The 14379-nt window shown below is 40.8% G+C and overlaps 1 protein-coding gene across 2 annotated transcripts in view; it reads right to left on the bottom strand.

Annotated features, from left to right (window-relative positions):
- Positions 1 to 2828: 2828 nt before the first annotated feature.
- aqr (aquarius intron-binding spliceosomal factor) overlaps positions 2829 to 14379 on the bottom strand; it is a 72202-nt gene continuing 60651 nt past the window's right edge. For both annotated transcript variants that reach the window (XM_033026966.1, XM_033026967.1), the window contains exons 28-36: positions 14087 to 14224; positions 12544 to 12615; positions 12011 to 12198; positions 10133 to 10304; positions 9209 to 9379; positions 8012 to 8097; positions 5919 to 6093; positions 5046 to 5159; positions 2829 to 3718 (exon numbers count right to left, since the gene is read on the bottom strand). In XM_033026966.1, the coding sequence (XP_032882857.1) occupies positions 3341 to 3718; positions 5046 to 5159; positions 5919 to 6093; positions 8012 to 8097; positions 9209 to 9379; positions 10133 to 10304; positions 12011 to 12198; positions 12544 to 12615; positions 14087 to 14224 (1494 nt within the window). In that variant the 3' untranslated portion in view covers positions 2829 to 3340. The remainder of the gene's footprint in view (positions 3719 to 5045; positions 5160 to 5918; positions 6094 to 8011; positions 8098 to 9208; positions 9380 to 10132; positions 10305 to 12010; positions 12199 to 12543; positions 12616 to 14086; positions 14225 to 14379) is intronic.

The following is a 14379-nucleotide window of genomic DNA, read 5'->3' as shown; positions in this document are numbered from 1 at the left end:
CGCCGAAAAAGTTGAGTAAGTGGGACAGGCCCTTAAAGGGATACATTAAATGACCAAAGTTGCCTGGTTGCACAAAATTACTAGCATTTTTTTCAAATTATCTTGTGGTAAACTATGCCGTCTGTCAGACAGAATATGCTTCAGTTGTGAAAAACTTCTTTTTACCCCAGCTGAGATCACTGGTGCATACCCGAAACAAGCTACAGACTATATTCATGTTGATATCTTGTGCATTACAACTACCTTTGAGAACTTTAGCTATGTTTTCTATTTCTTCAAGATCTTTGTTAGCTAAAATCGCTCTCTCACATTTTCCTTGCATGTCTTTACCTACAGCGCCGAGAACTTTATGAATATCGTCAGTTACTTTGTTGAAAACCTGCAAGTTATTCACCAATGTTTCGCCATGTTTCTCAAGGGAAGTGATAGCTTGTGGGAAGTTTGCAAAATTGGAAGCAATAAACACAAGATCGCGGTGGAGGGACTTTTTTTTGCATGATTTCACTGATGATCCTGACTGCAGCAGATTCTTCTTCTTCAAAACAGTTGACGATTTATTTTATATTTTCAAAATTTACAGCATAGTAGAGTACAGCAGAGAGCCATGTACCCTATCTAGTCAAAACAGACTGAGGAGATAGTGGAATCTCGGGTGCTATTTCCTTGAACAACTGCACACGTGACGGTACTTTGAGGAAGATTTTCTTGACATTGCCTGGGCGATCGACATTTGGAAAAAAGCTACGTCTTTGTGCTTGGCAATTCTATGAAGTCCTTGAGCTAAGCATGTCAAATGCACATTTTGGGGAATAAAACTTTAAGTCACAAACAGAAGTACATTCTCGTGTTTTATACCTTCTGGCCAAAGTACAGCAAGTGAATATGTAAACAACTGAGCAATAGTTGAGCTGTTTGACTTCTCCAATACTTCCGATGTCAACAAATACTCCTTTGATGGTTGACCTTCCTCCAGTGTACAGATGACCACATTGGCAACATATCTCCCCACAGCATCGGTTGTCTCGCCTATTGGGATCCATATTTTGTTGCATGCAACTTCATCTCTAATTTTCTGCACAACAATGTTAAAGTTGCTGTCAACATAATTTTTCCATAATGATGACTCACTTGGTATATGTTCCTCTGTGTATTTCTCTAAAAAGCCTCTGAGAGATTTGTTTTCCAATTTCCACAGTGGAATTCCAGCATCAATGAATGCCTTACACAGATCACTCGAACTCAGATTTGCGACTGGAGCCAGCAGTAAATGTAGTGAGGATACAAGCTTGGGTATTTTGCTTGGGTAGTCTACACCCGTGGTATCAACATTGACTTCTCTAATTTTCCTTGTCTTCTCCCTCCTCCCCTCCCCTCCCCAGCTCTCCTTCTAGTCCTACTGTCTCCGCCTCTTCCTTTCTTTTTCCCGCCCCCCCCCACATCAGTCTGAAGAAGAGTCTCGACCTGAAACGTTGCCTGTTCCTTCTCTCCGCAGATGCTGCCTCACCCACTGTTTCTCCAGTATTTTTTGTCTACCTTTGATTTTTTCCAGCATCTACAGTTCTTTCTTAAATAGACCTTGGAGAAAATTTAACCAGCGGGCAGCAGCACGAACGAATGAACGACCGACGGTGGCACCCCCAGTTTTGCCCCAGTGGTGGAAGTTTTCTTGTAAGTTATACTATGTTAACATGTTAATAATAACATGAATATTAACGTGTTAACATAGGTAACGTCATTGTAATCACGGTACAACTAGAGAAAATAGCACGACCTTTTAGCAAAATGGCAAAAAAAGGCTGATTTAGGCACTCGATCGTGAAAAGGGCATTATCCTAGTGAAATCATCAAAAAAGGCATAAAAAGGCATTTATGGCAAAATCCTGGCTCTACTTATTATTATGGTCCCCTTGGTAATAGACCAATGGAGCTAATAGGTTGACTTACCTGGTAACTTTGGGCTTGATATGGAGTCTCTTGCATGAATATTAGCAGGTTTCCAGAGAGTTTGGCAAACTTTGGATCACTTGTGCTCAGACCTTGCAGAGCACAGGCTCCACATTGCAAGTGGTGCAGCTTTAGTGCTTCTTCCTTACAGCGCCAGAGATACCGGTTCGATTCTGAGTACGGGTGCTGTCTGTACGGAGTTTGTACATTCTCCCTGTGACCGTGTGGGTTTTCTCTGGGTGCTCCGGTTTTTTCCTCCCAACCTCCAAAGACCGCAGGTTTGTAGGTTAAATGGCTTCTGTAAATTGTCCCTAGTGTGTAGGAAAGAACTCGCTGGTTTGTGTGGACTCGGTGGGCTGAAGGGCCTGTTTCCAGGCTGTATCGCTGAACTAAACTAAACACAGGGCTTTGTTTTCACTGCTACACCAACTCATCTTCCCATTTTCAAATCCCCCCCATTGGATTCAAGTCTTTCACATGGGCTCTACATATGATCTCTAATGATATTCTTTTATTGCTCTTCACGTACCTTCTCCTCTTCCTTCAATACTATCGACTTGTGAACACATGGGAAAAAAGGAGTTGTATTCACCACCTCCTTGCGAAGGCTCTCACAATTGCACGTTAAAACTCTGACCGTCTCTTGCCAATTCATCACAATGCAGCTATTGATGTGCACATTGACAAGCTTGCATCAATTATGTGATATATCTTTGAGTCAATTAAATTCATTGCTCATTCCTTCCATTCTAGGGCTTTTGTGAATGCAGATTGGAACATTTATTCATTCACAGTCCTATATGGCAGGACCACAAAACAAATAGTGTGCCTTCATCAAAACTTCTCACTGGTTCACAATTATTATGGAATTTAGCAAAGCCAAGTTTAAACTGAAGTTTCAGCATTTTAATGAAAAATTTTAAAAAGCAGCATAATTCTCTTCTTCAGAAGGGAAGATTAGAAGGCTCCATTCCAGACACTTTATTTAAATGTACTGAGTTTACTTGTTTTCTTAAAACATTTAAAATCTGGGAATGCACGGTGGGTCAGTGAGCAGTGAAGAGAAAGAATAAAGAGAAGTTGTCATATTGATTGGATACAATCCAGAAATCTATTTTTTTAGCAAAATTCACTCCAGTCTAGTTTTAAACCCATTCTAGATTTCATTCATGCCATTTTCATTCTGAAAATCTTGTGGATTATAACATTTGGTATGGCGTTCTATAAAATTAATTTACATGCAACTGGCAATACAAGATAGAATGTTAAATCCCACATTACTAGAAAATAAAACAGCTAGTCACAGGATTATTGTGAATGATGACTGATATTCTAAGCATGTATACTGGCTACTTGCACAGAAATGTCAGAACTAAGGTCCAATATTTGAACTAAATTAGCTTTCTTTTTCTTTTTCTTCTTTTTCTTTTTCTTCTTTTTCTTTTTCTTCTTTTTCTTCTTTATCTTTTTCTTCTTTATCTTTTTCTTCTTTATCTTTTTCTTCTTTATCTTTTTCTTCTTTATCTTTTTCTCCTCCTTCTTCTTTCTCTTCTTTATCTTTTTCTTCTTGTTTTTCTTCTTCTTCTTCTTCGTCATCGTTGCCCTCACTGTCACTGTCTCTGCCAGGATGCTCAGGCATCTGTCGATGTTCTTCCACAGGTGTCTCTTCATCTTTACTTTCGGGAACAGATTCTTCAACCTCTTCCACATTCTCAATGACTGGAGCTGGATCAGGCTCTTTTATTGACTTGGGGGCTGGTGGAAGAAGTACCGGCTGCAAATGTAAAAGCAATTATATTTAGTGAATGTTTGTACTCTTATGACAACTCTTGAACGGGGTACTGCTTTCCTTCCCTCAGCACAGTTGCTGGGAATTCTGAGGATTGGTTGTTTTTACTTAATTTCCAATATCAATAACATTTAACTTTATTTTAACAATCGTATATTAAACTTCTTTGGGGTGGCACAGAGGCAGCACAGTGGCGCAGCGGTAGAGTTGCTGTCATAGAGCGCCAGAGACCTGGGTTCGATCCTAACTACTCGTGCAGTCTGTACAGAGTTTGTACGTTCTTCCTGTGACTGCGTGGGTTTTCTCCGGGTGCTCCGGTTTCCTCCCACACTCCAAAGACGTACAGGTTTGTAGGTTAACTGCTTCAGTAAAATTGTAAATCATCCCTAGTGTATAGGATAGTGCTAGTGTATGGGTTGATTGCTGGTCGGCACGGACTCGGAGGGCTGAAGGACCTGTTTCCGCGTTGTAGCTCTAAACTCTAAAGTTCTACTCTTAGGCAGCATCCAAAACGATAATTGCAAATGCATTTTCTGATAAAATTATTTCCCATAAATTAATATTTATATTTAGAAGAAAAATGTGAAAGGTTTGATAATGTGCCACTTGTAAGGTCAAATGTGCCACAGTGATTTGTCATTCTAGACTAACAGTGCTATCTGAATAACTTAATTATATGCAAATTTGATTGGAAAATCTTGCTCAGAAATAATTTTTAATCAAACAGGGAAATTATTAGTATAAAGCACAAAATTACACTTTGCTAAGTTTGCTAAATTACACTTTGCTCACTTAATTTGCTGGAAATTTGATTTCAACTTCATAAGACGAATATTGAAGTAAACAACGTTTTATGAAACAATGTTATTTTAACCTTGCACTCTCATGATTAATACATTCCATCATCTGTTACCAATGGCAGTGTATCAAAGCTGCTTTGAGCCAGATGACATAACATCTTTTATTTATGTTGTACCTTCAGCATACTAAAGTAACCCAAGGCTCCACAGGACTGTACCAAGCACAATTACCAGGTCTTTATCCAGCAAGATGCCTCAATGCAATTATTGTCTTATACAAAGCACGCAATAAATCAACAATTAACTTAGTTTTAATGTTTTCTACACTTCAAGAATATGATTGAGCATGCCCAAATCAGATAGCAGTTAATAAAAAGGTCAAGTACAAATATTAACTCATAAAACTTCGAAAAAGGCTTTGAAGATTTGAGTCTATTTGAGGAAAGTGGACATACAAAAGGAAATGAATGGGCAAATTTGGGTGCCAAGAACAAAATAAAGCAGCTGCTTACCTGTCTGTATTGGTGCATCCTCTGAATTATGTGCATGTACATATTGTAGACAAAGTTTGCCATCTCCGGCATGTTTTTCATAACTCGCATCAAATGGATTGGTATATGGCCATTCTAAAAAAAACATTACCAACCATTGTAAAAGTACTGCTAAAACATACCAGAATCATTGTAAAAACACTGTTATAAGCTAAAGCACAAAAGAGGGGTGGCACAGTGGCACAGTGGTAGAGCTGATGCCTTATAGTGTCAGAGGCCTGGGTTCGATCCTGGCTACGGGTGCTGTCTGTAAGGAGTTTTGTACGTTCTCGCTGTGACTGCATGGGTTTTCTCCAGGTGCTCCGGTTTCTTTCCACAGTCCTAATATGTACATGTTTGTAGGTTAATTGGCTTCTGTAAATTGTTCCCCGTGTATTGGATAGTGCCAAAGGGCCTGTTTCTGAGCTGTATCTCTAAAGTCTAGAGTGTACTTGTTAAACTGCAAAAGAATACCCACATTCTTTGAGACAAAGCCTTAATGAGCTGGATGTCATTTGTTCATTTCATATTTAGCAACTTTTTCCTTGCAAAATTGTAGTTTTTAGGTATTTGTTGAGATTAATGTGGAATATCTCCCTTTGCATGGCCTTCACAGGCCTCAAACCAGTGCCATTCTTAGCAAGGCATCAAGGGAACACTCTCGCATTGAGGTACCTTGCATGATTCCTCAGTTGGCCACTCCACTCAATGCTTAGTCATAGAATACACATAGCATGGAAACAGGCCTTTGGTCCCAACTTTCCCATACAAACCACGGAATCCCATCTATGTTAGTCCCACCTGCCTGCGTTTGGTTCTGAGCATCTGAGAATCTAAAGTCTAAAGAAAAGTTACCCTTCTGTCCGTGGGGAGGTACTCGGATGGTACGATGTGCAGTTGGAGGGGCCGAGCTGTAAGCTGATTAAAGGCTGGAGTAAGCTCAAAGCAGTTCCGGAAGAGCGAGGCTCTTGCAAAGATGTACAGTCCGAGCCTGGCTCTCGACATGGCAACAACTAATCGCCGAACATCCCTAAATAAGAAAAAAGATAATGGTTAATATGTACACTATTGCAACAAAGCCCTTTTTGCTATAGATTAAAAAAAAATCTTCAATAAGTAATCTCACCAAGTAATAATTATGTCATTTCAGCACTCATTTCTTTCCCATTAATAAGCCTAAAATTATAAGCTGGCAAGTATTGTAGTTCAGGCAGCAATGTTTATTCACAAACTCAACCAGAAATCTATGACACAGCATTATCGTTGACCATACAAGGATTAATATTTGGGAGTTGATGATGATTTAGTAGTTAATTTAATTAGCTAAACGTCATGACTAAACAACTCTCTAAACAAACTTTGTGCTTCTGAAATTACATTCAAATAGGATCATATTACCAATTGAATGCATCAGAACACTATTGATATCAGTATCAACATTACCTCCACAAAACAGATTCCCATGTTTAGTTTAGAGGCACTGCATGGAAAAAAAGGCCCTTCTGCCCACCAAGTGCACGCTGACCATTGATTACCCATTCATACTAGTTATACCACTTTTCATACTAGTTTACACACTAAAGTCTTCACGGGAGTAGGAAAGATATGGAATGGGAGTGGCTGTACAAGTTTGAGAACTTGGACCACAGTTTTCTGGATGCAGTTTATTAGGTGGAAGTGAGGAGTAGCGAGGAGAATACGGAGGAGCAGCAAAGATATTGATCAGAATTTTAGTGGTTGGAGAAAGAATTTTAGTAGCAGAGGCATTAAATGGCAGGGAGGTCATAATTAGTTTTAGTTTAGTTTATTGTCATGTGAACAGAGGTACCCGGTACAGTGAAAAGCCTTCGTTGTGTGTTAAACAATCAGCGGAAAGACGATACATGAATTTTGCAGTCCCCAGTGTACAGATACAGGATAAAGGGAATAATGTTTAGTGCTAGATAAGGTCCAGTAAAGTTCGATTAGTTAATCCGAGGGTCTCCAGTGAGGTAGATAGTGGCTCAGGACCGCATTCTATTTGTTGATAGGATGGTTCAGTTGCCTGATAACAGCTGGGAAGATACTGTTTTTGAATCTGGAGGTGCGCATTTTCACACTTCTGTACTCTTACCTGATGGGAGACAGGAGGGAGGGACCGGGGTGAGATGAAGAAGTTGAAATTGAGTTGAGTCCGAGTTGAGCAAGAATCTGGACCACAAATTTAATCTGATATGACAACTGAGGAGGTTGACCGTGTTGAGTTACACCATTGTTTCCGGCAATGTGGTGAGATAGCGTTGGTTCAGCCAATATCTAGCTGAGGAATCTTTGGCTCACCCATATGTTGATATCACAAAGACAACTTGAGCATGTGTGGGAGAGACCAAGAGACTAACCAAGAGAAGTGATCAAAAATTGTACACTTCCTGTGTCACATGTCAATATATTTTTGTGTCTAAATCAACAAGACGATTCCCAAATTTCCTTCTGAATATGACACCAGGACTCTTCTACAATGTGGTGGGAGAGTATGTGTAATTATGATTTTACAACTGGTACTGTATCCTGCTACTATGTACATATATCTATTCTAAACAAATATAGTCTATTCTCATTTACATAGGTTACTGGCAGTTACACCAATAGCTGTGGCACTTTTAGTATTTCCTGTTGATCTACAGCTGCTGCTTTAAGATTAACTGCTATCGGAAAACTAGTTTCCAATTATTCTAAGCGGCGCACAAGCAGATTAAATGAAAAAAAAAACACAAAATATGCAGAAAGGATCAGCAACTGAAAGTAACAGTTAAGAGATTTTTTATTCCACTCCAAATCGTTAGTGTTTATGTGTATTCTTATTTGCCACATGTGTACTATATGCAAAAATAATTTCACTGTGCAGTTGCATATGAGACAAATAAGGCACCATTGACCCATTGGTATAAAGATAATGCCATAAACCATACCTCAGATGTCCAACAGCTTTAGTTCGTACTAATGAGAGGATAATATAATCGTTCTGTTGCCCCTGGAATCTGTCCACTGTGGTCACCTTGAAGTACAAAGAAACCTTGCTCACTTCTGAGATAACAACTTGGGGGGAAGGATTGAGAGTCAACAATTTACAAAGTCATTTTAAGGTTTTCTATTTCGATTAGAAAACATAAACATTTCAGAATCCTTTGACATTTAAATGAACTCTCAGGAAAGGCAGAGGTCCGTATTTGCAAAAATAACATGATAAAAAGCTCTGTGCAGCTCGAGGGGAGCACAGTGGTGCAGCGGTAGAGTTGCTGCCTCACAGAGCCAGAGACCCAGGTTCGATCATGACTATGGGTGCTGTCTGTAGGGAATTTGTATGTTCTCCCTGTGTCCGCGTGGGCTTTCTCCAGGTGCTCCACTTTCCTCCCATACCGCAAAGAAATACAGGTTTGTAGGTTAATTGGCTTCAGTAAAAATTGTAAATTATCACTAGTGTGTAGGATAGTGCTAGTGTACTCGCTGTTTGGTGTGGACTCAGTGGGCCAAAGGGCACTGTATTTCTAAAGTCTAAAGATTTTGGATCACTATTGCTAAACAGCAAACTAAAAATCCAGATTCCTTGAGAAAATGAAGTCTTAATGAGCTAAATGCATTTGTTCATTCCACATTTAGCAACTTTTTATTTGCAAAACTGTACAGTTTTTAGGTAAATAATTTGCTGAGATTAATGTGGAATATCTCCCAATGCTTGACCTTCACAGGCCCCGACGCAGCATCATTCTTAGCAAAGCATCAAGGAGACACCCTCGCAATGAGATACTTTCCAGGATTCCTTTGTTGGCCTTTCCACTCAATGCTTAATCATAGTCAGAGTCAAATAACATGGAAACAGGCCCTTCGGCCCAACGTGCCTATGCCACCAACGTGCCTATGCCAACCAAGGGGCCCCATCCACACTAATCCCACCAGCCCGCGTTTAGCTCTATGGAACTGGGACTTCAACTGGGATGATTGAAATTGGGAATTAACAGTCAAGGAAAATTGAACCAATGTGTGTGTTTTTACATTCTGTGTCAGACAGCTTCCATCTAATCAATTGTTCAACATCTCGTTGAAAATTATCACATGTTACTGCATCGTTGTAAATCTGCTGTATAACAATGTTCGAAGAGGGCTCTTACCTTGCTTGGACGACCTATAAGAGGATTACTACCGCAACGCTGATTGATGGCATCACGAATCAAATGCTTCTGACCGTTGTACGTTGTCAAGATGCTAATTCTCTCTGCAGGATATCCCAAGAGGCGCATGTACATGAAAAGGGCTACTGCATATTCAGCCTCGGCTAGATTCTGTCAAATGTGAGCAACAATTTAAATTTCAGAAAAGCAGGCTATGGAGTTTTCATGTTCATTAATTATAGGAGCAGAATTAGGCCATTCGGCCCATTAAGCCTACTCCGCCATTCAATCATGGCTGATCTCTTTCCCATTCTCCTGCCTTCTCCCCATAACCTCTGACGCCCTTACTTACTAATCAAGAATTGTTAACGACTGCCTTAAAAATATCAATTGACTTGGCCTCCACAGCTGTCTGTGGCAATGAATTCTACAGATTCACAACCCTCTGACTAAAGAAATCCCTTCTCATCTCCTTTTGAAGGTACGCCCTTTTATTCTGAGGTTATGGGCGCTTGGCCTTTGACTCTCTCACTAATGGAAACATCCTCTACATTCACTCTATCCAAGCCTTTCACTATTTAGTAAGTTTCAATGAGGTTCCGCCTCGACCGTGTAAACTTCAGCAAGTAGAGACCCAGTGCCGTCAAACGCTCATCATATGTTAACCCAATCATTCCTGGAATCATTTTCATAAACGTCCTCTGGACCCTATCCAACGCCAGCACATCCTTCCTCATATATGGGGCCCACACTGCTCACAATACCTAAACCGTAGACGATTACATGAATGCTCAAGTGCACACATAAAATATTTTTCAAATTCTTGCATATTACTTCATTATATGGAGACGATTTGGGGATGATAAGTCAATAGAATATAAAAATCGATCATCAATATTTGTTATTATTAAGCCGACCATTTACCTGGTAGAAGTATGGATTTGGTTCTGATTCACCGATACCATTGAAATCCTCCACATTGATCAACTGGAAGTCATATACTAAGCCGGCATTAGCAGCACAAAACTCAGGTAGGTTCTGGACGTGAGGCAGATTACCGAGTTTCTTGTAACGCCAGTTATAGAGGTTGCACAAACTGAATGGAGGATAAAATGGAGAAAGCTGTCAAAGCAGATACTATAATTATCTGACATGTTTGAATAAATAGACATCTTTAAATGCAATGCTTTTTCCCACTCTTCCAAAAATCTTTTGGTTTTGGTTCAGTGAAAAACAGTTGAGGTGGATATCATTCTGTAGATATTCCAATACGTAATCTAGACATCCACTCTGAGAGACTAATGCAGTGTCAAAGATACCATTTTTCAACCTGGCCATTTAATTATAGCCCGAGCTGTCATTTCTGGTAAGTGTACATAATCCGGTGACACTATTCAAAGAACACTGGCTCAGCTCTCAGTGCCTTGGCAAAACCAGGATATAAAGGTCTTATGAAGGATCCCATCCCAAAATGTCACCTATCTGTGTTGCTCAGGGATGCTGCCTGACCTGATGAGTTACTCCAGCATGTTGTATCTTTCCTTGGCAAACCAGCATCTGTAGTTCCTTGTTTCTACAAGAGAGCTTATCTGTTATTAATCCAAATACAGGTCGACCACCCATTTTCTGGCAACTGATGGTCCGGCACCACCTTATTAGAGCACACTTATATAAATTATAAGAGCACACTTGGGAGTGTGCTCTTATTGGGAGTGTGCAGGGAGAACGGCACTCCCGTCGGAGTGGCCCAGCCCGAGGGAGAACGGCACTCCCGTCGGAGTGGCCCAGCCCGAGGGAGAACGGCACTCCCGTTGGAGTGGCCCAGCCCGAGGGTGGAACGGCACTCCCGTCGGAGTGGCCCAGCCCGAGGGAGGAGCGGCACTCCCGTCGGAGTGGCCCAGCCCGAGAGTGGAACGGCACTCCCGTCGGAGTGGCCCAGCCCGAGGGTGGAACGGCACTCCCGTTGGAGTGGCCCAGCCCGAGGGAGAACGGCACTCCCGTCGGAGTGGCCCAGCCCGAGGGAGAACGGTACTCACGTGAGGGCGATCCGGCTCGGGGCTGGAACGGTGCTCCGGTGGCTGGGACGGCGTTCTGAGGCGGTGACCTGAGTCCGGGGTTCAGCCGCGGGCCAGCGGCTGCGTGTGCTGGACTGGAGGGCGGCAGCTTCGACCACCCCTGGGCCGCGGTGTTTGAACCGGCCCGTTTGCGGGGTTCGGTGAGCCGCGGGACTGTTGTACCATCGCCCGGTGGGGAATCGCCTCAGCGCAGAGGGAGAAGAGGAGGGAAGAGACAGTAACCCTAAGATTTTTGCCTCCACCACAGTGAGGAGGTGCTTGGAGGATACACTGTGGTGGTGTTAATTTGTGTTTATTGTTGTTTATTATTGTATGATTGTATGTATGACTGCAGGCACGAAATTTCGTTCAGACCGTAAGGTCTGAATGACAATAAAGGTATTCAATTCAATTCAATTCAATTGAAATCTCCCCTGGAGGTCACCCCAAAAAAGTGGTGCCTAGGCCAGGTGAGACGGCCGATCTCGACCTCATCAGACTGCCACGCAGATCGACGGGTCAGTTTTGCTGCCTGCGACTGGGGCTCTGGAAATCTGGTCCTGCCAGAGCCGGCAGATCCGTTCCCACAGCCGACTTTTGAGGCCGACTTTGCGGGCTGGTATCTCGGCTCCTTGGTGATCGGTTCCATCTTGGAGGCCGTGACCTCTGTTGGTCCGGCAAGACTGATAATCCAGAAAAGCTCTGGAACCATGGACGCCAGAAAACAGAGTTTAAAAAAAGGTTTTACCTTGCTCTCGCTCTGCCCTGTGCATCAAGATCCACGGTTGGAACTCCCAAACGAACAAAACGTGTGAATAGGGATTGCTCCATGTTGGAATACTTTTGGAAAGCCATGTTCTTAATGACTGGTGGAAGCTGATGATGGTCACCTATCATAATCCAACGCTTCAGTCTACTAAAACCATCTTCAGGGTTCTACGGAGAATGAAAATATACCAATAACTTCTAAGTCAAAGAACTTCCCATACCTTCAGTTACTACTTCAAAAGAATCAATGTCCATGTTTTTCCCCCAGTCATTAAGTAATCGGTCAATTAATATCTTTCTTATCCACATCACCAATCCATCTTCTCCAGAAATGCTGACTGACCTGCTGACGTGTTCCAGCACTTTTTTTGTAAATGAACATCTGTAGTTCTTTGTGTCTAACAACTCACTAAATTGAATTTGAGGACTACATGCAAGGTTTTTGCATGGTGACCAATGTCAATTCCAACACTAAATCTCTGATGTGGTTAATCTTTCACTCATAGACATTACCTGTAGTAGTAGTGGAATAAATGTTTCAATCTCAAGAATCTGTGCTGCTTCCTCCATCAGGATGTTGTCATACTGTCAAAAGAAGAGGTTTTTTTTTTTCAAATAGCGTCTTAAATCACATAAACCTACCTCGTCACCACACCAAATAAGTAATTCATTGGAATGTACAAATATGTTTTAGCGATTGTAAGTCCTATCAATAAGGAACAGTGATCTGGCACTTAGAAGATGGAAATCCCAAGAATCCAATTTTCTTCGCATTTCTGAGGAAGTAATATCACAAGTGAACTGCGGAACCCCACAAAACATAGTTCACCAAGACTTCCAAATTACATTTGACAATACAAAGTATCATTTGGGAAACCAATGCCATGGCCATAAATCCTGACAGGAAACTGGTTAGGGAGAGATGGGGAGTGGAAGGAAGGACTCAGCAACATGCCTGAATGTTTGCAATTGCAACCAGGTTATTTACCCGACAGAAATATGATAGAAAATGGTCATATCTACTAATAAGCCAAACTGATACAGGCACGTGTATTGTGGAAAAGTGCCCAGAATGTACAGACCAAATTAGATAACATTTATTTGGAAGAATGTTTAATGCAGATACTTGCAGAAAGTACTGCAGATAGAATAAAACGTTAGCAAAAAACACCAAGTTCTTTACGAAGAGTTGACCCACTTTATGCACTGTAATCAAGAGTGACAATCCTTTGATTATCTGTCTTCAGAAGCTGTCAAATTTAATCCCCCTTACCCTAGAACTAACTTTGGTAGATTCAATTGAATTTAATTTGGTAGATTTAATTGAATCTGGTCGATTGTACTGCTGAAATGCAGTAGTGTGGCAGAACAACTATATTGCATTTAATCAGATGTTATAAATACACAATCCTCGAATTCTAATTACACAAAGAAAAGCATTATGCCGCTTTAAAAATACTCAGATAATTACTCGTTATTGTGTTATTAATGGTTTTAAATAATGCTTCTCTTGCAAGGGGTAAGATTTAATGGGCAAAGCTGGCCCACATCATATCTTGGACAAACTCCTTAACATCTGTCAAGTCTATCATATTACACATGTCATGCGGCATTAGAGTTATTCCACATTATGTATAATATTATTTGGATAACTCATGAAATGTGGGAAATAACTCCAATTAGTTCACAGAATGAATCTTTCCAGTCGATCCTTTGCTTATGCCAAACAAATCCAAATTTAGTTTAGCATTTATAAGTAAAAATACTGCAACATCTTGGCATCACTTATTTGAGATTGAATGGCATGTGATAGATTAAAAATAAATTAAATACCATTCTTCACTGCCTGCTTTGTATTTAAAGTATAATTGTGAATCAATTTAAACTAAATAAGTGGGTACAGCATTAATTTTTGTTTTTTTAAGTGCACAAATTATTTTGTACAAAGGAACAGCTTTAAAATTCAGCATGGTTCATGTATCAAGAGATAAGCAGCTCTGAAATATTTGAGCCTCTTCCACGAATTACTGTATTAAAAGATTCAATTATGCTTTACCTTGAAGCCCAGCTCTACCAGGTCATGTCGTTTTAAGGCAGCGTGAGTACATGTCATGGCAATGATCTTTGCTTCTTTCACCAATAAATATTTTGATCTATCCAGCCCACTCCTCAGCAGTTCAAAAGCCCGAAACTCCTGCAAAAATGACCAAGAAAGCAAATTAAAAAGTAAAACTTGACACAAAGTATTCCAAAGCAAAGCAATGGCTATGTTTGCAAAAACAGAAGACTGCAGACTTATGAAGCTTTTTTTTTTAGTTGAGTTCAGTTTAGTTTAGAGATACAGCGCGG

The sequence above is a fragment of the Amblyraja radiata genome, chromosome 9, assembly GCF_010909765.2.
Source record: "Amblyraja radiata isolate CabotCenter1 chromosome 9, sAmbRad1.1.pri, whole genome shotgun sequence".
NCBI lineage: Eukaryota > Metazoa > Chordata > Chondrichthyes > Rajiformes > Rajidae > Amblyraja > Amblyraja radiata.
This window is presented reverse-complemented; position numbering and strand designations above follow the sequence as displayed.